The following is a 19,048-nucleotide window of genomic DNA, read 5'->3' as shown; positions in this document are numbered from 1 at the left end:
TGTTACTTGTCGCTTTTCCCTTGCTGCTTTTAATATTCTTTCTCTGTGTTTAGTCTTTGTTAGTTTGATTAGTATGTGTCTTGGCGAGTTTCTCCTTGGGTTTATCCTATATGGGACTATTTGCGCCTCTTGGACTTGATTGACTATTTCCTTTTCCATGTTGGGGAAATTTTCAACTCTTCAAAAATTTTCTCATACCTTTTCTTTTTCTCTTCTTCTTCTGGGACCCCTATAATTTGAATGTTTGATCTTGTCCCAGAGGTCTCTGAGACTGTCCTCAGTTCTTTTCATTCTTTTCACTTTATTCTGCTCTTCAGAAGTTATTTCCACCATTTTATCTTCCAGCTCACTGATTCATTCTTCTTCTTCAGATATTCTGCTATTGATTCCTTCTAGAGTATTTTTAATTTCAGTAATTGTGTTGTCTCTGTATGTTTATTTTTAAATAATTCTAGGTCTTTGTTAATTGATTCTTGCATTTTCTCCATTTTATTTGCAAGGTTTTTGATCATCTTTACTATCATTATCCTGAATTCTTTTTCAGGGAGTTTCGTATTTTCTCTTCATTTATTTGGACTTCTCTGTGTCTAGTTTATTCCTTCGTTTGTGTTGTATTTCTCTACCTTTTCATTATTTTTTTAAACTTATTGTGTTTGAGGTCTCCTTTTCCCAGGCTTCAAGGTTGAATTCTTTCTTCGTTTTGGTTTCTGCCCTCCTAAGGTTGATGCAGTAGAGTGAGATTTGTGCTGAGTTTTTGTTTGTTTTTCCTCTGATGGGCAAGACTGAGTGAGGTGGCAATCCTGTCTGCTGATGATTGGGTTTGTATTTTTGCTTTGTTTGTTGTTTAGATGAGGTGTCCTGCACAGGGTCCTACTGGTGGGTGGGTGATGCTGGGTCTATATTCAAGTGGTCCTTTGTGTGAGTTCTCACTATTTGATACTCCCTAGCGTTTGTAGTTCTCTGGTAGTCTTGGAGTCATTGTTCCCACTCCAAAAGCTCAGGGCTTGATCTCTGGTCAGGAACAAAGATTCCACACATGGTTTGTTACATCATTGAGTGAGATGAAAACAAATACCCCAAACGAGAAACCAAAGATGAACCCAGACAAATGGCAGTTCCAAAATCAGGCAAATAATAATTAAAATAATGAGATATACACATATACATATATACCCATGAGCAAAGTCAAAACAGCCCAACAAAAATGAAATACAATTGATTGCTCTGGCGAACAAAGGAAATAAGAAATTATGTTTACCAGTTAAAAACAAAACTAGCTAAAGCACAAAGTGGAAAACAAAATTAAAGTAAGGTGCCAAGTGGGGAATAAAGCAATGAAAAACAAAACTAACAATGTGTTGAGAGGAACTTAAAGAGAAGAAAGAATAGATATGCAGAGTTAAATAGAGGTAGATGAAGAAGATTTATATACATTAAAGATTAACTGAAAGGGGAAGAGAACAGTAGATAGGCAAACAAAGAAATACATGTAGAAAAAAGAAAATAGGTTTAAAAAAATGAAAATTACAAAAAAGAGAAAAGAAAAAAAACTGAAGAAGAAAGAAAAAAAAAGAAAAACTCCACAGAACTGCAAAAGCCCAGCGTAGAGGCAGAGGTTTATAACAATAATAAAAAGTCTTATGGACTCTGTGGGAGAGGGAGAGGGTGGGAAGATTTGGGAGAATGGCATTGAAACATGTAAATATCATGTATGAAATGAGTTGCCAGTCCAGGTTCGATGCACGATACTGGATGCTTGGGGCTGGTGCACTGGGACGACCCAGAGGGATGGAATGGGGAGGGAGGAGGGAGGAGGGTTCAGGATGGGGAACACATGTATACCTGTGGCGGATTCATTTTGATATTTGGCAAATCTAATACAGTTATGTAAAGTTTAAAAATAAAATAAAATTAAAAAAAAAAAAAAAATATTAGAATTATAAAAAAAAAAAAAAAAAAAAAAAGTGTGACTGAATATACACATATACGTATCCACCCATAAGCAAAATCAAAACAGTCCAACAAAAATAAAGTACAGTAGACTGGCCTGGCGAACAAAAAGTTTATCTACCAGGACAGAATTAACTGAAAGGCATAAATTGGATAACAAAACTAAAGCAAGGTGCCAATTGGGAAGTAAAGCAATGAAAATAAAACAAATATGTTGAGAGGAAAGGAAAGAAAGAAAAGAAAGAAAGAATAGATATGCAAAGTTAAATAGAGATATATAAAGAAGATTTATATACATTAAAGATTAAGTGCAAGAGGAAAAGAAGAGTAGGAAAAGCAAACGAGAATAAATTTAGAAAAAGTAATAATAGGTTTAAAAAATTAAAATTAAAAAAAGGGGAAAAAAAAGAAAAGGGAAACCCCCCCAGAACTGCAACAGCCAATGCAAAGGCAGAGGCCTATCACAACAATAAAAAATGTGACTGAGGAAAAAAAAAGCTCAAAAGCTTAATTTCATAGTGCCAATAAAGTTGGCAAGTACAACAGAGGGAGGGGAAAAAAAGGAAAAAAAATATCCTAAACAGTCTACAGAACAGATCGAAACATAAGAATAATAAATGTTTTTCTTGAGTCACTGCTGCCAGAGTGCTTTCCCTTGCTGGCAGTCACAGTCCCCCTCACCTCCCTAGGATGCCCTCCAACACTGTGCTGGTCTCTGGACCTGCTGTGGGGGCAGCTCAGATTCTAATCTGGCCCTACTCCTGTGTTCTTGCCCCCAGTGTCCACAGCTATCAGAGCTAGTGCGTTCTCTTTTGTGGGAGCTCTCAATGACCTTTTATATATTGTGTAGACAACAGAGCGTGCCTAGTTGATTGAGTGAATTTAATCTGCCGCTTGTACAGCTGGTGGGAAGGTTTTGGTTCCTTTTCCTCAGTCACACTGCCCCTGAGTTTCAATTGTGGTTTTATTTCTACCTCTGCATGTGTGTCGTCCACTGGGATTTGGTCCTGAGGATGCCCTGGAAGGTCTTGGATTTGCCCCTGTGAGGGCCAGGTGTGGAGGTGGTGCAGCTGCTTGGGCGTCAGGGGTTCTGGCAGCACCAGGTACTCAGGAGAGTTGGCGGCTAGGGCAGCAGGAAATAAGGTGCTGTAGTAGGGTATGGCAACCAGTATTGGCCAATATGTCCCAATATTCTTGCCTGGAGAACCCCCCTCCCTGACAGAGAAGCCTGGCACGCTGCAGTCCACAGGGTCACAAAGAGTCAGACACTACCAAAGCAGCCCTGTGAGCATAGATGCAAGACTTGTTTCCTGGGGCAGCTCTGCCCCAGTGAGAGTTGAGCAAGAAGGTGGCATAGCTGCTTGGCTTGCAGGGACCCTGGTGGTGCCAAGTGTGTAGGGACAGGGACTGCCTCCACTGCAGGAGTTATGGCCCTATCAGAGTCTTTTTCAAGCCTCTTGTAGCTGGCGATCAGAAGGCCTCTTTGGCCAGTCTTTTTCCCTTGCTCCACCTGTTCAGGCACTTAGAGGGCTCCCTTGCCCAGGGTCCTCTGTTGTTCGGCATGTCAGGCACATAGAAGGGCCCCCCTGACTGGGGTCCTACTCTGTAGATCCACGGGTCAGGCACTTAAAGGGGCACCCTGGGTGGGGTCCTGCACTGTAGTTCAGTGCATCAGGCGTTTGATGGGCCAGTCTCTGTATTGTTCAGCTGCTGATGCTGGTGTGGGGGGGGAGAGAGGCTATGGTGACTTCACTCCCTACGTGTGACTCAGCAGTGTCACCTTGCTTCCATGGATGCCCGGCTTTCCTCCACAGGCATTTCCCGCCACGATCTCTTCCCTCACATCCCGTCAATCCATCTCTCTGCAGTCAATGACAGCCCTTGCCCTGGGATTGCTCTGCAATCCCTAAACTCCAGCTGCCAGCCACTGCGCCTTCCAGGGGATATATGTCCTTGTCTGGGATATGTATGGCTGTGGCAAGGACTGTCTTATTTTCCATCCATTTAGGCTGCTACAGATCAGCTCTTTCACTCTCAGCCTTAAATGTGTCTCCTCTGACTCAGACAATTGCCCTGATGTGGGGATCGGACCCCTCCTTCCTTTCCCCTACCCGCCGAGGGCAGGTCCAGTCCTACTAACACTCCTGTTTCCCCCCTAGTTCCTTCATCCTACCGAGTTTTGCCTGGGTCTATATATTCTTTTCTGCTTGTCAGGTACTCCTGTCCGCTCTCAGCTGGTGTTCTTTGTGCACTTCTGTGTCTGAACGTGTATTCCTGATGTATCTGTGGAGAGAGATGTGCTCCACGTCCACCTACTCCTCTGCCATCTTGTTCTCTAAGTGTTTTTTTAATACTGGCTTAAAATATCTATTTTACATAAAAGAATATGCATGTATTCCTAAAACAGATGTTTAGGATAGATACCAAAATGTGAGCAGAGGCTGTTTTGTTTCTTCATGGTAGGATTGTGGTCTTTAGATTTGTCTTTGCATATGGCTTTATTTTGTGTTTATTTTTTTCATTTGTTTTATAATATGTTTAATGGTATTATTAGAGTAAATGTGTGTGTGTGTGTATGTTTATGCTTGGTCATGTCCAATTCTTTGCGAGTCCATGGACTGTAGCCTACCAGTCTCCTCTGTCCATGGAGTTTTCCAGGCAAGAACACTGGAGTGGGTTGCCATTTCCTCCTGCAGGGGATATTCATGACCCAGAGATTGAACCTGCATCTCCTGTATTGGCATGTGGATTCCTTACCATTAGCACCACCTGGGAAGCCCAGAGTAAATATGATAAAGAGTGAAAATAAAGAGAAATAAAATATATTCTGTTGTTGGCCTATAGTACATACAGTTTGTACTTGCTGACTGCTGTACTTTTATTTTGCAAAATTTTAAACTTACAGAAAATTTGAAACTGTAATGTAATGAACAGTATCCCCTTCACCTAGATTCAAGTATTCTTGCAGACATTGTGAAACTTTACCCCCAGAATACTTCCTATAAGCAGATAGTTCCCCATAACTAGGACCTTCCCTTATATAACCAAAGCACTGGCATCATCACGGAATAGAAATGTGTCGTTATTACAATACGGTTATCTGATAAAGGCCTGCTGCTGCTGCTAAGTCACTTCAGTCGTGTCCGACTCTGTGCGACCCCATAGACGGCATCCCACCAGGCTCCCCCGTCCCTGGGATTCTCCAGGCAAGAACACTGGAGTGGGTTGCCATTTCCTTCTCCAATGCCTGAAAGTGAAAAGTGAAAGTGAAGTCGCTCATTCATGTCTGACCCTCAGCGATTCCATGGACTGCAGCCTACCAGGCTCCTCCGTCCACGGGATTTTCCAGGCAGGAGTACTGGAGTGGGGTGCCGTTGCCGTCTCTGAATCAAGTCCTATGTGACTTGAAAAATTTCTTCAGACAAAACAGTCAGTCAAGGATCATATCTTGCATTGGGTTGCCATGTCTCATTGTTCTCTTTTAATCTTGAATCTTACTATTTTTCTTTTGTCTTTTATGACATTGACATTTTTGAGGAAGCTATACCAGATGTCTTTAGGCAGGAATACTTATATTTGCAAGAATATAGTGATGTTGGGTCTGCATTTTTTTTTTAATTGAAGTTTTATTAGAGTATGAGGAACTGTATAGAGCCATAATTTGAATTAATTTGAGTTGCACCTCTCCAGTGTGGTACTTTGGTTCATGAAAGAACAAAATACAGAAATACAGAAAAGTTGTGCTTCTGCTTGGATATCTTTAGGGTCTTGCTGAAAAGGCTGTTTTAAGTGAAAGCAGAAGTAGAAGGCAGCAATTGTGATAATGCTGTACCTTCTGTTCGGATACATAAGTCCATAACGTCAGTTCCCTCAGGCTAAGCTTACCAAGTGATAGTGACTGGAAGTGTATCCCTCCAGGCACCAACTGTTTCAGGTTCATACTGTATTTCTCATTAATGTCAGGGAGGGGCAATGCCTTTATTTCCTTTGCAGAAAAGAATAGAATAGAAAGCCAGTGAGAGAACTTAGCTTGCAGTGGAATTTTAAAAAATCCTATTACATAGCTTGTAATCATACATTTTATGGCTAAAATCCTAAAAAAAACTATTAATTGAATCCAGTTCTCCAAGGGCAAAGCCTCTTTGCAGTTGTAGGTCAGGCCATTTTTAGCGTTTTGTTTTTAGAATATATGTTGCTCAAACTGTGCTAGGCTGTACTGCAGTAACAACAATTTTTTTTTTCCCTTAAAACAAATACCCAGATCTTACTCACTTAAAAAAGGATAATTTCTTGCTCATGTCATCATCTTGTATTGATCATTTGGCTGTTTTAGATGGTTTGGAAACTTGAACTACGGCTTCTTTCGTTAAGGAATTCCACACCATCTATTCTTTTCAGTTTCATAGATGGGAGAAAGAAAACATGGTGAATTTATATCCACTGTTTTTGTTTTGCTTTGTTTTTTAAAATGAAATGACAATTTGAGATTTCACATATAAGTGATACAATGAAGCATTTGTTTTTTCTGTGTCTGGCTTATTTCCCTTAATATAATGCCTTCTAGATCCAACCATATTGGTGGACATGGCAGGATTTTTTTTTCTTAAGGTTGAATAATATTCCATTTTAATTATAGACTGTATTTTCTTTCTTTCTTTCTTTTTTTTTAATTCATTCACATTTAAGTTGCTTCTATGTCTTGACTGTTGTTAATGATACTTCAGTGACAAGGGAGTACAGATATTGCCTTAAGATAGTGGTATATTTCCTTCAGGTATATGCCTAGAGTGGAATTGCCAGATCATACAATAATAGTCCTATCTTTAATTTCTTATGTAGCCTCCATACCATTTTCCATAATGGCTGCACCAATTTACATTGCCAGCCAGCAGTATATCAGGGTTCCCTTTTCTGCACATCTGGTAATAACCTTCTTAACTGGTGTGAGATGACACCTTATTGTAGTTTTGATTTGCATTTACTTGATGACTACTGAAGTCATATCCACTCTTAACTGACTTGAGCTAGAAGGAACACATGCCACTTCTGCACTTAACTTATTGATTAAAATGAGTTATGTGGCTTTAACCTAACTGGGAGGATGGGAAATGTAAGGGAGCACATGGACTGTTGGGGGACCTTTAGGTCACTGATGTGTCTTGTTCCCAGTGAGGTCGGCATGTGAACATCGGCATCAAAGGCAAGCCGACCACTGTTGGGAAACCTTATTTTCTTGGTAAAAGGCATATATTAGTTAGTCATTCATCCTTCCTCCCTCCCTTTACCAATAAAAAGGTGCTTTGTGACCACTGACAAAAGTGAGTGGTGTTTAGACTACAGATAGAGGACTTTGGAGAGTGACAATTCAAATTATTTATTTTTTGGCAAAAACAACAAAAAAGTTCAAAGAATTGTATAGCTAATATGTCCTTCATCTTGCCTATGAAATGTCTGGCATTATTGAAATGATCATTAATTATTATAATTCTTCAGTTGATCTTAAAATTCCTCAGAATGGAATTGAATAACCATAAGCACTATCTTAGAAGGTTGAGATTTAGGGAATAGATTTAATCAAACCTCTTGATGATATTTACATATTGGCTGGCATTCTTAAAGCTGACACTGGTCTGATATATCTCTCCAGTATAGTTATTGAAATATATGTTTATAAGGAATGATTATTATAAGTAGATTTTAAGAGGAACAGACTAGTCTTTAAGAATAGTCTCTCCTAATACTTTATGGATTTATTTCTGTAATTTTTTTTTCATTGAGCCAATCAAGAACTTTCTTGTGGAAAAGATTTTTATCTTTTTCTTTTAGAATCTATAGTGCTTTACGAGTACTTGGTATACTGGAAATATTTTTTTTAATAATGTAGGCTGAAAAATAAATGTTTGCATGTAGTGTGCCAAATCTAATTCTTTTTCCTACCAGCCAGATAATGTCTCCTGGACTCTGACTCATGGTATAATGTCATTCTCAAGATCTTAGTCTTTTACTTTAGTCTTTAACTGCTGGTGTTCTATAAAGGTGTTTCATAGCCTTCTATTTTTAGAAATATCTTTATGCTACAGAAAGAACTTTGGGGAATACAGAAAGTATTTAATAGTTAATTATCTTATAATTTAGCAACTGGAAAATTTCACTTATTGTGACTTTTACATATCTATTATGATCATTGATAGGGCAAGTAACAAATCTGAGATACTTCCAAGTCATCTTGTATTTTATTTTTCTGATTAGTTGAAAGTATAAAGTATATAATGTTTTAAAGTGTATGAAATAAGTAGCCAAATTTGATTAATCTGAGGCATGCTATTTGTAAACCTCACTGAGTTGAAATAAACTCTGTTATACAAAGAAAGCATATTTTGATTCTCACCCTCATGCTTTTTAAAAAAGTTTTAAATTTTATTTTATTTTAGGCAACAGAGATTATGCCAAGGATGATCCATTGGAGTTCAAGTCTCATCAGTGGTTTGGAGCATCTGTGAGGTCAAAACAGGATAAAATTTTGGTAAGTTTTGCGTATTTACTCACAGGTTAAATTTAGTCAATTTATGTGAAAACATAGAAAGTTTTCTGTTTGAAAGCTGATAGTAAAATTCAGTATGCTCAGGGGCATAGAGTCTATTCTGATAACATAGCTCTAATTACCTTGAAAACAAAGGTCCATCTAGCCAAGGCTATGGTTTTTCCAGTAGTCATGTATGGATGTGAGAGTTGGACTATAAAGAAAGCTGAGCACTGAAGGATTGATGCTTTTGAACTGTGGTGTTGTAGAAGACTCTTGAGAGTCCCTTGGACTGCAAGGAGATCCAACCAGTCCATTCTAAAGGATATCAGTCCTGGGTGTTCATTGGGAGGACTGATGTTGAAGCTGAAACTCCAGTACTTTGGCCACCTCATGCGAAGAGCTGACTCATTGGAAAAGACCCTGATGCTGGGAAAGATTGAGGGTTGGAGGTGAAGGGGATGACAGAGGATGAGATGGCTGGATGGCATCACTGACTCGATGGACATGGGTTTGGGTGGACTCCAGGAGTTGGTGATGGACAGGGAGGCCTGGTGTGCTGCGGTTCATGGGGTCACAGAGTCAGACACGACTGAGCGACTGAACTGAACTGAACCCCTTTTAAGGATACCTTCTCTTTCACCCTTCATAGACTTGGCTTTTGCTACTTTCACTGTCACTCCTACATGGGACATTTTTTCTGCCCCACTTGGTAGTTCTCTGGGAATTTGTTTCTCTCCAGCAAGGTTTAGGAATAGTGTGGCTTTGATTACTCAAATGCCCTAGTACCTCCTTTCCTTACGAATAAAGCACCCTTACCTTTGCCTCATCTTCCTTTTGGCTATAGTCTCCTTCCTTTGCTCATCTTTTCGAAGACTTGTTGAAATGTTTTCTGTAGTAACTGTCTCCACTTTCTCATTTTCCTTCCTCTTCCCAGCCCTTCCTGTCTGGCTCAGGTAGGCATGGGCAAGGTCACTTTTGACTTTCAGGTCAAGAATAGTCTTCTTGGCCCCTCAACACCATTCAGCAAGGTTGCTTGAGCCATACTTTTTTGAAATACTTTTCTTTCCTTGGCTGCTGGGACTGTACTCTTCCAGTTCCCCCCCTTAGCACTTGCTCCTTTGCCATCGCCTTTAGTAGCTCTACTTCTGCTCATTTTCTAAATGTTGTGGTGTCTGAGCTTTGGTCTGGGCTCCTGTTTTCTTGAACCGTACCTTTTATCCAGTGACTCCTAACCTATCCTGTGACTGTGAATACGATCTGTGTATCATAATCCCCAAATCTACGTCTCCAGCTCTTAATTGTTCTTGGATCTTTCAAGTTGTATTTCCAAACTGCCAATTTGACATTTCCATTTGGATATCTCATTATTATTCAAAATAAATGTGAACCAAAATAGAACTGTTACCCTCCATCATAAAGGAAAAACCAGGAAAGTAACTATTTCCATATAAAACATCCTCATCTTAAAAGCATGACTCTACGCCATTCCCCAGCAACCCCAGTCAGTTCTGCCTTCAGCTTTCCAGGATTCCACCCCCTCAATAAAGCATCGTCTCCACTATTCTGTCCTTGCCAAGCCACCGTCATTACTCTCCTGGGCCAGTGTGGTAGCACCTCTCACCTCTCTGCTTCCTCTCTTGCCCCAGCTAACAGTGCGTTCTTTATAGAGGGACCAGAGCGAACCAGAGCATTTCACCTTCCTGATTCAAACAATTAAGCAGCTTTTCATCACTCTCAGAAAAAAAATCTGTTCATCCTGGCTTTTACCAGCATCTTCATAGTCCAGTCATTGGCTGCTGTCTCTCTGCCAGCATCTCACTCCATCTTACATGTGTAGTACACTAATTTTTTGATTCTTTCCATACCAAGTCATTTCAGTTAGTTCCTTAGTGTTTGTCCCTCTGCTTATCCTATGTGTAACTTACTGCTTTTCACTTGAGCTGGCTCCTTGTCAGTCTGATTTCAGCTCTACTTTCATTTCCTCAGACAGCTCTTCCCTATTTTAGTTAGCAGCATAGTATTTATTATTTTCTTTCTTTCCCATTGGATTGTGGGGCATCAAGGAAGGGTTTATTTAGGAAGTAATATTTCAGTGGCGCTTAGGAATGTGTCAAATTGCGGTTAGAGGTGCGGGGAGGAGTTGGGAGTAGTGGCATTCTAGGCAGAAAGAGGTAGAGGGAAGCAAGAATACGCAGAAGTGGCAAATACTCCACCCTGGAAGTCAGGTACATGTAGAGAAGTAATACAATTGCTTACTTCCAGTTTTTCGGGTAAATATAGCTCAGTATTGTTTGCGGTGTTTGTTTTAAAATGTTTTGCTTCAAAGGATATTATAGAAAATTTATTGATTTTTTTTTTCCAGCAAATTGAATTGTTATACTTTGGTAGATTCCTATGCTATTAAAACATTGGCTCTACCACTTATACATAGTGTTGAAATCTATAGCCCTGAAAGCAAAAAGGTCATAGTCTATTTGAAAATTAAATAAAAGAAGTGCTGCAAATTCTTTTACTCCCTTATTCGATAAATTATTTGTTTTATAGGTTAGAGATATATTATTTAGTTAAAGTATTGAGTTGGTCTGTGACCTGTACCTAAAATCAAAAAGGTACTGCATGGAATAATAATTTTGCTAACTATTTTGGGAAAAAAACAAAATCAAAACCTAGACTACATATATGGCCTTTAGAAGCATGTGAGAAGAGTACTTATAAAAATTTTTATCCACGACTATGATAAGGAATTTAACAGTATCAGATCAGATCAGATCAGTCGCTCAGCCGTGTCCAACTCTTTGTGACCCCATGAATCGCAGCTAGGTTTGATTAATTTTTGTTGATGCTTATAAAAGGATGTTATATATTGTCTGAAACACTAGTTTTTTTCAGAAAATGTTTATGCATGGACTCCCCCCTTTGATTCCAGGCCTGTGCCCCACTGTATCACTGGAGGACTGAGATGAAGCAGGAAAGAGAGCCCGTGGGAACATGCTTTCTTCAGGACGGAACAAAGACTGTTGAGTATGCTCCATGCAGATCAAGTATGTGTTGGAAGTTGAACTAGCTTTTACCAAGAGGATTGGGAAGCCTAGGCTGTTAAAAATGTGTGTGTATGTATGTGTTAAAATTTGTAGACATACCATGATGTTTGAGAGAGCAAAATGCAAGCAGTTTTATTAATGTAAAGAAATGTCAAATATACAGTCAACAGGCTTATCTTTTCTTCCTAAGAACTATTGTTTTCCTTTTCCTTGGTCAGTAACAATTAACATTTAATTTTGGAAACCTGCATTTTTAGTCACTATTGGTCAAAAGGTGTTCCCTTGAACTTTATCAGAGATGCAGGCCCCACAGCTAATGATTCTGATTCAGCAGGTCTAGATCAGGCCTGGCTACCTGCATTTTTAACAAACTCTATGAGGTAATTCTGATGGAAACCAAAGTTTGAGAGCTTACAGCTTTATATTAATAATGGTGTTAAAAGTTAAAAAAAAATTATATCTTAAGAAGCCAGATTTTTTATAGGAAGATAGAACATTGGGCTCAAGAGTCAGAGTCTGAATTTCCTTGCTTTAATCAGTCTCTTTGTCAGTCTGTTAACTAGACTCACTCCTCTTGATGATCTAAAAGATCTCACCCTGTTCTCTAATAGTATTTGAAATTGCCAGTTACATTTATATTGTGACTAAAGATGACTTTGAGCATTTATAATTTTAATTATGCTTTCCAAACGCTGTATGTTTTTTCCTTCTTGGAGACTGCAGTGCTTTTGCTTCTCCACCATCGTTGAGTTGGCTACCACCCCAGATCTCCATATCAGAAACATAAAAATCTCTTACTGAAATGCAGTATGGTGTTTATACCTGGAGCGCTTTTTAGACCTTTACTCTTTCTGCTTCACTGTTGACCAGGTAGTGTAGTAGAGAAAGTTAATAACAAAGGCACAACATGTAAAATTCTTACTGCTGGACTCTTTTTTTCCTCATCAGGCGACTTCTGACATCAGGTCAAAGTATCAACTTAGTCTTCAAAATTCTAAGCAGTTGAACCTCTGAGAAACTGCAAATCATTTTGCTAAATGCTTGTGTTCTTGGCCTACTGCCTTGCTCCTACTTCTGTAAGTGGGAGGCAAACATGAAAAGAATGCTATGCACACAGAACCACGTCGTTTACCATGGGCGGGCAGGAGGCACACGGTGCGCAGGGTGGAGGGAATGGGCGGCTTTATCCTCAGTTCCTTCCACCGTTGGTGTCGCCACCTTTTGTTGGTGTTTTGGTCATGGTACTGTTCTCTGGTGGCGTGTGGAAAATGGGAGGACTAAATTTGTGTTTTTAATTTTTGTATTGCAAAAATATTTCTATTATGAAAAGATAATTTTGTAGCTCTCAAGTATGAACTAACCATGGTGTGCCATACTTGTAACTTACTGTTTGTGTGGTGGGCACACCTGTAAAATCATCCTTATTCTCCTCCGATACATGTGGGAACCGAGATCCAGACAATTGAAGTCACAGTTTTTTCCTGCATGTTATGGTGCTGAGTGATCTAATGAGGATATAAACCCAGGTCTGTCTTATTCCAAAGGAACCTTTTCCCTGTATTACTAGCAATAGGAAACATTTGCCATTTCAGCTGCCTTTGTACTAAGCACAGCTTTTCTATAGAGAGTACATTCTGCTCTCACAAGTGCAGGTTTGGATTAATTCCTGATGTAAGAGGACAAGAAACCTTCTGAAAACAAGCATTCTAATGATGATGGTCCCTTGAGGATATACTGCGATGTTTGGCTAGTATTTTTCGTCATTTTGCCTCTTCGCTAATGACCAGTTCTTTTCTTAACATGTATTTAAACGATTAAGACTGTTTGCATGATGTAGCTGCTGCATAATGCCTTCACTTATTTGTTTTAAGCACAGACATTTTAAACTTATTTTACAAAGTATTTAACATCCAAATCAGGTCAGCAAACTATGACTTGTGAGCCTGTTTTTGTAAATAAAGTTTGACTGGAACATAACCACACCCATTTGTTCACATGCTATTAATATCTACAATAGGAGAGTTGAATTTTTGCCACAGAGGCTGTCTAGCCCCTAAGCCTGAAACATTTATTACCTGGCCCTTTACCGATGATAATACCTCAAGTATGAGAAAAAGCAGAGAAAAATCTAAAAAAAAAAAAAAATTAAAAGTGAATGCCTTCTTCCTAGTAAGTCTGGCTTTCAGTATCTCTTGATCATTGTGTGTACTTTTGGGCTCAACCTTTGAAATATTAAGCTACATGCAGGCCTGAAGTACAAAAGGCAAACTGCCCAGAGGAACACACTCAAGAGTGGGAATCTGAGAACTTGGGTTGTATTCTTATCTGCCGACAACCTGCTTGTCTACAGTCGTGGGTGATTGATCATTAATAAAACACTGATTTAGACAAAAGACTTCAGAGGCAATTTTTGTAGTTTATGGCTTCTTCGTACTTCAATAAATTATGTAAGCTAGCCCCATGACTGATTTTACTTGGGAATGCCAGTTTTGTAGGGCTTCACTGCCAACTTCTTGACAACTGCTTGTTTTGGTGTGGTGGTAGTTTGTGGGTTTGTTGTTGTTCATTTGTTTGTTTATTTGCTTTCGTTTTTATTGTGACCTATGTGAATTTATGGAACTTTACTCTCTGTAAAAATTTACCTTATTACTGATTATGTTTGCTTTTGGCTTTTCATTATTATATCTATGCCCGTTCTTGGGCATTGCACAAAAGGCTGAATGTCTTTCTGTTCTAAAAGTGCCTGAACCACAAATCATATGATTTAAATAGTCTCTCAACTTCAGGCTCAGACTGAGTCTTTGTTCTTTCTACTTTCTGATGATAATATTATTTGCACATAGATTTTTCTCAGGTATCATTTCTAGTTTTCTTTTTCTTCCCCTTGATGGTTGCTTGGGGAATTACAAATACACCGCTGGTTTGAGATACTGCAGCCTAATCGTATAGGCACTCTTCACCTCAGATCCACTCTCTTTTATTTACTAGCAGGTTTGCCATGGTTAAATTCCTTAATTTCTGTGAGCCTTAATTTCCTTAGATGTAAGTGGTGACTAATAATAGTATCTCTCATTGAATAGGGCTACTGTTATTCTCATAGAATTTTGCTGTGTAAATTTGAAAATAATTTAAGTGCTTTAGTACAGTACTGGACTCACAGTAAGGGCTTAATAAACACTAGCTGCTCTTACTATCACGATCAGTAACATTATATATAATATTGTCAGGCTTAACAATTAGGAAAAATATTAACTGTCCATACAAATAAAAACAAAAGCCTTCCCTGAAATAGGTTATAGTCAACAGAAAATTCTTTACATTTGCACTGTTTAATATGTACCTGTTACATTTTTAAAAGACAGTAATGTTTTCTAGTTGGATGTTCTGGGAAACCAAATAAAGTAGGTAACTGTACAGTAAGATAATCGAAAAAGGATGTCTTTATAAATAGCTTAGAAGAGTTCCCCAGATGCAACTCGAATAAAGGAAATAAAAGGCTGACTTGAGGTCAGAGCAGAATTCCTTACTATGATTCACTAGATGCTGGAAACCCCAGCCCTACATTTTCCCATTCCCTCTTGGTTAGAAAAATTTACATTGGGGGAGCATTATACTCTTGAGGCTATTTTCTAAAAAAATTTCTAAATTTAGATATTAAGTGTGTAATCTTAGGGCAGTTCCCAGGTTTTAAAAATGGGTTCAAAAATTTTGATGGGAGTATTTGACAAAAATTCTTGCAAGTTGTCCTTGTGACTGAAAGTAGATATTTTTGGTTACTGTATTTGGGTGGCAAATACAGAAATATTATATCATAATTATTTAGATATTGTGGCATTGACTACAATCATTCCTTGATGACTAAAGAGTAGCTGTTTTTCATTGCTCTTATTATCCTCAAAATAAAACAAGGAAAATACTTGCTCACTGTTACCTCTGTTGTAGGTACAGTATTACTCATGATTAGAGCTAATTTAAATTAATTGGCCAATTGTCCCCTTTTGTGAGAACTATAGGAAAAGGGGTAATTGTGAAAGAGTAAAACAGTTGAGTCTGTCATCATTTGGAAAATACTTAAAAGTGTCATGTTTTAAAAAGTTGGCTTTCTAAATGTTTTCAGGGTATATTTTGCTCTTTGCAGAAAATTCAACTAGGCCATCTCCCTAAATTCTGAACAATGTTTTTTTCAGATTTGTTGTTGTTGTTGGCTATAAATGTATTGGAATGCAGGTATCTGCTTATTAGTCTTCATAATAACTTAGCAAAGACCTAGCAACTGTAGGGGAATAATAGTAAGAATTAGAAGTTTCAGATTGGAGTTTTTAACTCAAAGATCATGACTCATCATTGTTAAATGAAATCAAAGAATGGGTCATAACCAGTTTTTTAAAAGATGGAATGAAATACAATGCGTGTATGTTGGGTTGTGTGAGCTATGATATAAACTATAATCTTTCTGTATAAAAATAAAGTTTGAAATCCACTATCTTAGATGATCTTTCTGCCCCTTGCTGACTGGTCTAGTTACTTTCATCTTTCTGTGTTGCCATTTCTGATGAATGGGTGTTGATAAACATTCATACTAACTTTTTAAGAATGTGTTAATAACCCATTAAGAGCCTGAATGAATGAACACTCTCCAAGACTAGTACATTATCTTACAGTGATATCAGATTTTTCCCATGTTTTGTTTTGTGTTATTTGTTTGTTTTTGGGTTTGTGTATATTTCCAATCTTTTTATTTTAGAAAATATTGATGCTGATGGACAGGGATTTTGTCAAGGAGGATTCAGCATTGATTTTACTAAAGTAAGTTCTCATTTAAGACTGAATGAGATTCAGATCTACCTTGTTATCTAAACTGTGGTTAAAAATTACTGGATAATACTTCATATTCTCTGTAACTATTACCTGTTTTATGGAAACCTCTAATAAAAATTACCCATGCATTTGATATCCTTTGCTTGATACTGTTCTCTCCCTAGGAGACATTGCTTATTTGAAATATTCATCAAAAAGGGAATGGAAAATAGTAGAAAATCTCCTTAGCAGAAGATAGACAGCAATTATGACTTAATATTAAAACTTCCAGTTGGATAGATTTACAGACTTGTATAGTAAAGCTTTCTATTTTTGCCTGAAATTGAGTTTTCATAAAAGCTGTCAATGGGAGTTTTTTACAAATCAGGGTTTAGTTAATAAAAGTTGAAAAGCATGCATGTTTGCCATCTATTATGTGCCCATAGGCAATAAATAAAGATGAAGAAGTTTAATTACTGTAAGAAATCTCATATATAGGGCTTTAGTATTTTTAACTAAGCTGATATGCTCTCTAGAGTTGATAATTTTTCATCATTTTTTTAAAAATAAGAATTCCATGTATATTTTCAAAGGAAATTTTTCTTAAATATTTTATATAATTTACTTTTGTCTTTGTGTGGTTTTTTGTGGGATATATGAGCATTTTGAATAACAAATTGAGAAAATTAATTACTCCTAGAGAAGTCTCAAAAACACATTGCTTGATTAAAAGTAGAGCTTTCTTAGAAAACTTAATATGACTTAGAAAATGTAAGCAAAAGTACCTTAAATTTACTAAAAGCACAGAAACTATAATCATGGTTCAGAGAAACTAATAAAGCATTTTCTTATTTTTATAAATTTATATTTTTAATCTTAAATATTAGGTACTAATAATTTTAGTTAACTCTCCTTATCAAGCAGTTAATTTTAATTCACTCAATTTGAAACTCATAATTCAAAATTTATTCATAATTACTCATAATTTAAAATTTAAGGAAGCAGAACAAAGAGAGGTAAAGTGTATTAACACATAAAAGGTTTCAACTTGGATGATGTATTTTCAAATAGATGTTGTATTAATACAAGAAGTGTTCATAGTTTCTGTACTTACACCGATACAACTATAACCCCAGAAATATTCCCATACCATGAATAGTCTTTACTAAATTAACTGCTCTCTTCAACTGATTTCTGAAAAGTGGTGTCATTTTAAAGCAGACAACTTAGAAATATCTTTTACATAGCCAAGGCAGGAGATTGTTGAAAGCTTCAAAGGCTGTATGTGTATTTGGAGAAAGTTTTTCTCTTCTCCAGCGAGAAGAAATTTTAAAATATGCTCAAAACACTATCTTGAATTAGATACTTGTAAATTATTACAGATATAAGAAGTGCTAGTCAAGTGTAATTTATATGCATAACATACCCTGAAAAATGTACCCTCAAACCTCACTCCTGTTTAGATCTACATGACACTACAAATTTTGCTTTAGCTTAAAAAAAATTTAATGATTATTAGAAAGGAAATTTGTCAGTGTAGTCACAAATGTAATAAACAAAATTAAGGAGTGACTTTTTTTCATACTGTAACTAATAATACTTTGCTGACAGTACTTCATACCAAGTGTGTGAAGCAGCCAAGATCTACAGAATCTGTATGTATATATATATTTGTATATTTTCATATATTAAATGAATGTAGGCTTCCTTTTTAATAGTTATTGTATTGTGTTTTAGAAAAGGTACAGTGAAAATTATGGAATCAGCTGGGTTTAAGATTTATAATTTTGTTTGCTTTAATGTATATGCATATATATGTCATATATACATGAATGTGTAGCTTTTATGTTTATTATATTGCTCTCAGTTTTTAAAGCTATCTGTTTTAAAATATATATCTTTTTGTTTGATTTAATCTAGGCTGACAGAGTACTTCTTGGTGGTCCTGGTAGTTTTTATTGGCAAGGTAGGTTAATCTTTTTTAAAAATTACCCAATAATGACTATATTTCAGACTCATCTAGCTTATCATGTATCTTTGCTGCTGCTGCTAAGTCATTTCAGTCATGTCCGACTCTGTGCGACCCCATAGATGGCAGCCCACCAGGCTTTGAGACTTTTCAAATTATTTAAAAGAAAGAAATGAAAAAATTAAATGTATAACCACTATCTATATATAATTATTTTAAAAAGGACTGTAACATCATATAAGGTATATGTAAAATATATAACAATATGTGACATATGCATTTCTAGTAGAAAATAAACTAAATATTTTGAAAGTAAATTATAAAGTAATTTAAAGTAATTAATTTTTATTGCTTATATACTTCATCTCTGTACTTTAGAGGAAACGATATAATTAATCATTAGGAAGTATGAGGAGCTGTAGGTAAATTGTGACCTTCCAAAAGCTCATGGTTTTAAAATTAATTTGCACATTAGATTATTGATGTGGTTATTTTCTCATTAATCACTGACATCAAGAATGATTTCTTTGTATTTGGGAAGTTGTAAAAATAGAGGATCTTATTAAATTTCAAAAGAATATATTAGCATCAGTGATTGAAGTAAAAATCTGCATTCTTTAGTCATTTCCAGAGGATTAATAAAATTGCCATTTGAACAAATGTATAACAGGTCATTATTTTCTTACACTTTGAAAATCAGTAACTATATCTGCTTATTTGATTTATGTTTCATTTATCATTAGAAGCATAGTTATTTATTTAGTCAAT

The 19,048-nt window shown here is 36.8% G+C and overlaps 1 protein-coding gene across 2 annotated transcripts in view; it reads left to right on the top strand.

Moving 5' to 3' along the window:
- Positions 1-19,048, top strand: part of ITGAV (integrin subunit alpha V) — a 101,841-nt gene that overhangs the window by 40,961 nt on the left and 41,832 nt on the right. For both annotated transcript variants that reach the window (XM_006067879.4, XM_006067880.4), the window contains exons 3-6: positions 8,382-8,473; positions 11,400-11,514; positions 16,259-16,320; positions 18,232-18,277. In XM_006067879.4, the coding sequence (XP_006067941.3) occupies positions 8,382-8,473; positions 11,400-11,514; positions 16,259-16,320; positions 18,232-18,277 (315 nt within the window). The remainder of the gene's footprint in view (positions 1-8,381; positions 8,474-11,399; positions 11,515-16,258; positions 16,321-18,231; positions 18,278-19,048) is intronic.

This window comes from Bubalus bubalis, chromosome 2, assembly GCF_019923935.1.
Source record: "Bubalus bubalis isolate 160015118507 breed Murrah chromosome 2, NDDB_SH_1, whole genome shotgun sequence".
NCBI lineage: Eukaryota > Metazoa > Chordata > Mammalia > Artiodactyla > Bovidae > Bubalus > Bubalus bubalis.
Note: the sequence above shows the minus strand (reverse complement) of the source record. Positions and strands in the feature narration are given on the sequence as shown.